General features: G+C 37.4%; 1 protein-coding gene across 1 annotated transcript in view; it reads left to right on the forward strand.

Annotated features, from left to right (window-relative positions):
* Positions 1-502: 502 nt before the first annotated feature.
* Positions 503-8070, forward strand: part of LOC107185423 (SKI family transcriptional corepressor 2) — a 37433-nt gene continuing 29865 nt past the window's right edge. The window contains exons 1-3 of the mRNA XM_015573098.1: positions 503-598; positions 3493-3794; positions 5078-5670. Of these exons, the coding sequence (XP_015428584.1) occupies positions 503-598; positions 3493-3794; positions 5078-5670 (991 nt within the window). The remainder of the gene's footprint in view (positions 599-3492; positions 3795-5077; positions 5671-8070) is intronic.

Raw genomic sequence — 8070 nt, forward strand, 5'->3', positions numbered from 1 at the left:
TTTAATTAATCACCGAAACAGCTACCAGGACGACGATTAAAAATGTTCTTCCCGTCGAACTTAATCACACTTGAAATCCACGCTCGCTCAACTTGCCGAAATCTGCACGGTACCGTGTTCTACCAATGGTGAACGCGATTAATTGACCGCGAAACGGATCTATAAAAATGCCCTGGACACGATTTAATTGGACTAAATGGGGAGCGGCCATTTAATGATGGTTCTGTAACAAGTGATCGATAAAGCGTAATAAATCTATATATATATATATTACAATGGAAATGGAGGCGAAGAATAAAACGTATCGCGGATTTTTCCATCGCCTCCGCCATTGCTGAGAGAGAAAAGTCGATTTCGAAAGGATCGGTTGTAATTCGTAAAGCTGTTCATTAGCGTGTACCGGAGAGGAACGATAATTTATTAAACGGACGATGAAAGGTTGGCTACAAACGAGGGGGGAGGGGGTAGAAAAATTGATTGATTGTTTGATTGTTTTTCCAGGATGGACGGGCCGGCGGTATTATCGATGCCGCCGATAACCGCGCCCCAAAAATCAGCACAGTCGCCGCAGCCACAGTCGCATTCGAAATCCAATCAGGTATTGTACATCACTTCACGCCCGTAGAACTCGGATTTTATGAATGTTCCGTGCCAGTAGATCACGTCGCGAGCACGATAACACGGTCCAACAAAGTGTTGTAATCATTATATTGAAACGTTATCAGGTCGGAGGCATTGTTGCAATCGAGATTGGGAAAAATATCCGCTTTTAAATGGTACCATAATAAATACTGTACGCTGCATTTCGAAACTGTAAAACCGTCCGCAGTGTCCAGTTTTAAATGAATAGCTGCGAAACAATAACGAAATTTTGATGTGCAGAAAGGTACAGTGTTTCTCTCAACAGTGAAGTACTGATTTTCAATATGCTGTAATACACGATATACTTGATTTAATTGAATTATTATGTTACGAAAATATAGGAATTGAACATTTCAAGATGGTTTTAAAGTTATGAAATGTACTGTATTTCGTTTTGAAATTTATGTAACATTATGGAGGTCTCAAGTAGTATTTGGAGGTTTTGTTTTAAATATATTGTTCATTTTAGGTAGGTACGAGGTAATATTTTCTATCTTATGGGGAATTTGTGAACGATATTGTTAGTAATTACAGTAGTACCAAGGTATTAGAATTTCTACAATACTTTGGCGATAGTGATTGGTTAATGGTACCTATGGTATCATCAAATACAAATTAATATATGAATAAAATACTCATTTTGGAAATTATGTAACGATAATTATTAAACTGTGGGTTTTATGCATTTATAGCATACCTAACTGTCTGAAATTCAATGTATTAAGAAGTTCAATAGATTTTAGTACGGTTCTCGTGTAATGTGAGGATCGATAGAACCTGCGACAAAGTACAAGAAATTTCTGTTTGTTTCTACTGTAAATAAATGTTTGTAGGTTGATATTTGTCGAGGAAATAGTTTGAGGATTGAAAATTTTGATGATAAGATGCTTTCATGAAAACGGAAGCCTAATAAAAAGCCAGATTCATATTAATTTATCAATTGGTGCCTAGTATTAATTAAGATTCAAGATTTAAATTCAAAATCGAGATCGAATACAGAAACTTGGACATGAATCTCGTGCATATCCTTAACCCTTAATTATTAATTACATGGCGTCTGAGAGACTACGCTGTGTATAAAGCACCAGATATCTATTTCTGGAATGGAACCACCCACAATTTTGTTAGTTTTGTATCGTAATGAGTAGACTGCGAATTTTATGCATTTATAGCTTATGGGGCTCTGTGAAATACAATAAAAGACAAAACTTTCATGAGATGCTACGAAGTTTAATCCAACAAGATATTTAAGAGAAAAAAGAAATTCCTATTTTTGCTCTTGTCTTTAAGAATCACCTTATAAAATTTTATTTTGCATAAAAATCCGCAATCTAGTAAAGAGATCTCTTATAAATTGTTACTTCATATTGAACAAATTTTGTAAGAATTTTTATTGTTTCGTCACTCTTTAACCCTTTCGAACCACTGGGAAGCAGGATGCTCGCTGTGTACGATATTACGATGTTCTTTTTTAATAATTTAATGAAGATCCAATTCTTTGTATGAATTTTATACAATATAACAACTATAGTTATCACAGAAGAACCGTAAGATGAATGCAAATTCAATAATAGTCAATTCCGAATCTCTTGTTACAATAAAAGAAGAACGTCTAAAAGTGTTGTTTGCGATCAAAGGGTTAAAAAAGTAACCTCTTAGACCAACAAACATGGAACTCAAATTGACAGTTGACACCTGATATCTAAGGAAAAAAAGAACAAAAATAAACCATAGGTAAACTGAAAAAAAATAAAAAGTTAGTGACAATATAATTGCCACTGCATTATAAGAGAAGTTGAGGCACTTTGCTCCAACAGGGCACAACGAAACACCAATAATATCTCGATATCCATAAACATTTAAAAGTTCAAAACATGATCACAAGATGAGATCGCTGATAACTTTAATTTTTAAATGTTTATGCATATCGAGATACTACTGGTGTTTCGTTGTGCCATGTTGCATCAAAGTGTCCCAACTCCCTCTAAAGGGTTAAGGGTTTAAGATTGAACTGCAAGTTTGTTTGCTAAATAAGTTGGAAATATATTCCAGAACTGTAAACGTGTGACAAGTCGAATAAACTAGGGTACACTGATAGTGGACTAAAACAATTGAATAATAATGGTTATAATTAGACTGCAAATTTTTATGCAAAATGGTATTTTCTAAAGCAATTTATACAGAGAAGAGCAAATGTAAGAATTTCTTCCTTTTCTTAAGTATCATATTAGATTCGCAATAAACTAGAAAACTGATTGGATCTGATGAAAATCTTTTATTCTACTGTATTTTACAAACCCCTATAGGTTATAAATCAGAGTTGGGCAGAATTTTATTCGAATAATACACAGTGAAAAGCAGCAGATTAAATAATTGTTCGACAAATGTCGATTCATTCATAAAGAAGTATTATTTTATTATAAAAATTTAAATTTCCACATTTAAGTAATTAACACTAGAATACCGACAATAATCGCACGTCTAGTTCAATGGTTGATAAACATGATAAACGTGTGAAAATGAACAAATTTATAAATTAACTGATTTCGTGACTCCCATATCAAATAAAAGTTGCCAAAAATCTGAGGAATTGTGTTGTTATAATATTTTAATCATCGTTAAAAGAATGTGACAACCAGTCATTTTAACATCTCTGATAGTTCTAGTGTTAAAAATAACAATATACGTTTTTTTATCCTTTATTCGTTATTCGAAACTTTTTATCTAGATAATTAGTTTGCTCATCTCTGCTATAAATGCACAAAATCCGCAGTCTAGTTATAATTGTTTTATAAATACCAATCGAATATCGATTTAACGAAGAACCGCGTTGCGAGTCTAAACTCATAGGAGTTGCAGGTGAGCACCGTGTCCCTCTACGGGATCCACATCGTCTCCTTGGTGATCGAGGGCCAGGAACGGCTCTGTTTGGCCCAGATCAGCAACACGTTGCTGAAACACTTCAGCTACAACGAGATTCACAATCGTCGGGTCGCGTTGGGGATCACATGCGTGCAGTGCACGCCCGTCCAATTGGAGATCCTCCGTCGGGCCGGCGCAATGCCGGCCTCATCGAGAAGATGCGGCATGATTACGCGAAGGGAAGCCGAGCGTCTTTGCAAATCGTTCCTCGGCGACAATGCACCGCCCAGGTTGGTCAGACCTCGTTGAATATCCTTCTTAAATAGCTTACCTTTAACACTCGAATTACCGAACCCGTCGAAATGACGGATTTCAGATTTTTTATTTTACAATTATGGAAATCCTAAAGATACTTTCGTCGGAGTTTATGTTGACCTTTAATTCCTTGCACACATTATAATCAGGGACTTAAACCGGTATGATTTTGACACCGGTATTATGCCATCAAAGCTATACCGAAACCGATTGTATTACCGAAAACCAAAATAAATACCGGTATTTTTTTCGGTTTCTATAAGGGTAGGGCTTGTATAAGGATATACATAAGGGCGAAGCTATAATCGAAACTACCAGTATAATACCAGTATTTTACATTTCGGTAAAAGTCCCCGGTTTATATTATCCTAAGTATCTATCTTACGTATATTATCCTAATTCAGACAATAATCCTAATCAGAATTAACCTAAATCAGACAATTTAAGTTAGCATACATTTAACGCTGGTAGTTCTAACGTTAACACCGTGGTTGCCACAGTGAAAAAAGCCGTGCATAGCCAGAAACACTGTACTTCGTTTTTTTTAACGTTATAAATCGTTGAAAATATGTACATTTAGTTAACCCTTTCGTTCCTATTATTGCTGTATCGTCGCCCGAGTTCTCAACTGATATACATAACTGCATTTTTCAGACAAATTTCGTTAATCAATCTACGTGCATTTTATTGGCCCAGGAATACAAATTCACGATAATATAAAGAAAATTGAATCTAGAAAACAACAAATATTCTTTTAAGTCCTAACTCCGAAACTTTGAAAGTTTTCTTTCTTAATACCTGTATCTCCAAATGCTAACAACAATTAAAAATTTATGTTGATAATGAGATAAAATTATGCAATAGTGTGTTTGATTATTTCACTACCTTCCTACTTCTATAATATTAAACTTGGTAAACTTTGAACTCAGTTTTCTCAGTTCAGAAACTAGTAGTGAAGATAGAACAATTAAGAACTAGAGCGACGATATATTTAATTAATCCTTTCGTTCCCACTGTTGCCATACGGCTACATATTTGAAATTACGAAATAAAATATTAGTACCATCTATCTTTTTATGTCTGTTAGTATATATATTGTATTTACTTACATCAGTTCATCCTTGCCCAAAATATACCAACCCTTCTTTATCACTCTGTATATTCTTTCCAAGACTAAATATCGTCATCTGTTCAGTCTACTACATTGCAAACATTGGACTCTGGTCACACTCTACCAACAACTATTATTTTCTTAAAGACTGCCCGAGGACTTCGCCTTCTCCGTCCACCACGAATGCGCTTGGGGCTGCAGCGGCGCGTTCCTTCCAGCCCGTTACAACAGCTCCCGAGCGAAGTGCATCAAATGCGCCTACTGTGGCCTCTTCTTCTCCCCGAACAAATTCATTTTCCACTCCCACCGTATCGGCCCGTCGGACAAATACGTCCAGCCGGACGCTGCGAACTTCAATTCCTGGCGACGTCACATGAAGCTCTCTGGTAGCCCGCCGGACGAGGTGGTCCATGCCTGGGAGGACGTCAAAGCGATGTTCAACGGCGGGACCAGAAAGCGATTACTCAACAATCCGAGTTCGAGAGAGTCGCCCAGCCCAGCGAAACAACCGAGATCATCGCCCACCGGTCAGATACCAGCCCTTGGCCCGTCGCCGACGCATCCAAGGGTCCCGCCATTCCCCGAGCTGCCTCTACCGTTGTCCAGAAGCCTAGTCATGGACTACGTGTGGCATCAGCATCAACAGGCTGCCGCTGTCGCAGCCGCTAAGACACCTGGTTTCCCGTTCCCACCTTACGCCCTGCCTTGGCTGGCCAAGAGAGGTCCTGTGCTGTTCCCCGGTGAGTTCTTGGACGTCCATTGGTGTGATCTGTGGGGTGCTGTTGCTCTCAGTTCTCCCTGGTGAGTTCTTGGATATCTCCTGGTGTGAATCTGTGGTGTATTGTAGCTCTTGATCTTCCCAGATGAGTTCTTGGGTGTCCATTAGTGTCAATCTGTGGTGTATTGTAGATATTAATCTTCCCCGGTGAGTTCTTGGACGTCCATTGGTGTGAATCTGTGGTGTATTGTAGCTCTTGATCTTCCCAGATGAGTTCTTGGGTGTCCATTAATGTTAATCTGTGGTGTATTGTAGCTATTAATTTTCCTCGGTCAGTTCTTGGATGTCCATTGGTGTGATCTGTGGGGTGCTGTTGCTCTCAGTTTTCCCTGGTGAGTTCTTGGATATCTCTTGGTGTGAATCTGTGGTGTATTGTAGCTATTATTCTTCCCCGGTGAGTTCTTGGACGTCCATTGGTGTGATCTGTGGTGTGCTGTTGTCCCTAGTTTTTCCTGGTGAGTTGTTGGACATCTCTTCGTGTGAATCTGTGGTGTATTGTAGCTATTAATCTTCCCCGGTGAAAATATTCATTGATGAAGATATAGGAAGGCTGCTTGTGCTTCTCGTGGTATTAGTTTTTTCTTATATTTATTAGTGTCGAACTTTGAAGTTTGTGGAATCCATAGTTCTACCTGAATGTAATAATTTTCCTACCATCAGGTATGAAGTGGCCGGTTTTACTAATAGATACAGCTAACTATGTCTTTGTGAATGAATGTTATTAACAGAGCTCGGCCTTTTCAGTGTAAATTAAAACACGTACCTAAGTACTTCCAAGAATCTTCTTGTCATTCCTCGCTAAACAAACTGTGCCTTTGTCTTTGTTATGTTTACCAATAAATCAATAATTATGTACCAGTGCTATCAGTACCAATAATTAGTATTTCGACCATATATCCATCGAGAGTCCCGAAACATTCATTCCACTGAATCAGCTAATACTCGTGTGTAATTAGGCGGAATATCGTAAAAATGTGGCAATCCTGACTGAATTTTAAATATGCCATATGTTACGAGCGGAGATTACATCGATAAACCGAGGTCATTAGTATAATTAAATGGAAAACAAGCAAGTGAAAAATTTCACTGAAAATTATTAATCAGTAAGGCAGCAACGATATCATGCTCTATGATTTCTGATAATAATTATTAACATCCGATGGAATTGCCGTTTCGCGTGTCACATCGATCGATATTACTACTTCGAATTACTTTTGGGGCTAGTATTAATCAATGGAGATTATTTTAACTAATAATAGAGCAAATTCTCGCTGGACGAGTTACCATTGATTCGCGTGTCGGCGCAAAAGTTACCAACGCCACTGGTTACACATTTTGACCATGAATGAACGGGCTAACGATTAATTTTGAATTTGAAACCAAAAATTATATCCCCTATATACATATAGGTGACGTGGTGGTCAAAGTGGTAAAGATCGTCGTAGTAAAACGTTTAGTAAGGTTCAACGAAGATTGGGTTAGGTTTATTGCATTTGGAATCTTATAGAATGCATTATTAATGGAGTGAAGACACATTTCTTGAATTTCAATTTCTGTACATTCGTTCAGGTTATTCTACATCAAATTTTGATGAAATTAATTTATAAAGTATGAAAGTTTAGTAAGATCTGGTGAAATTAAAATACCTGACGACGAATCCAAAAAGTAGTCAACTTCGGGTAAATGATCAGTTCATAAGTATTTGCAATCTAACGTCTAAGTTTGCAACGTCACCAGATGATTTGAAGTTTGAAACATCATCGGACTGTTCGAAAGCGATCGTCACAGTTCGAACGCCAGGCCGTGATCAGACTCGGCTTGAACTGTTTAAATTCGTCGTTTAATTAACACTTCAACTGCGTCGGAGGATAAAAGACCCCAGTCCCAAGTTTGGCTTGAACTTCGATTCACCTTAAACCCTTTTTTTATTACTTTAAACTATATTTTCTATAATTATATTTCTATTCCACCTGCAAGTAAAAGCACAGTACTTCAAAAAACACTCCTACAAACACTTTGGAAGAGTCCATATTTTAAAAGATATTTCGAGTTTTAAATTACTTGGGGTTTCTTGTCCTCCATATGCACTTTTACATAAGAACTTTTAGGATGTGTGCACTCAAAGTATTAAACACATCTGAATGGTTTGAGTGTAATCAACGCATTTTTTGAAGTTTAATGTCTTTACTTTCACCTAGAATAGTTGAGATTATTTTTACCCCCTAGTACCCAGGTAGCACATGGCGTCTTGAAGACGACTTAAAGGCGTCTCAAACCTAAAATAGACGTCTTCAAGGCGTCATGTGCTATCCGGGTAATTAGGCGTACAATCTTTCGAATACGACTGTAGAAAATTCTCAGC

The sequence above is a fragment of the Dufourea novaeangliae genome, unplaced genomic scaffold, assembly GCF_001272555.1.
Source record: "Dufourea novaeangliae isolate 0120121106 unplaced genomic scaffold, ASM127255v1 scaffold18, whole genome shotgun sequence".
NCBI lineage: Eukaryota > Metazoa > Arthropoda > Insecta > Hymenoptera > Halictidae > Dufourea > Dufourea novaeangliae.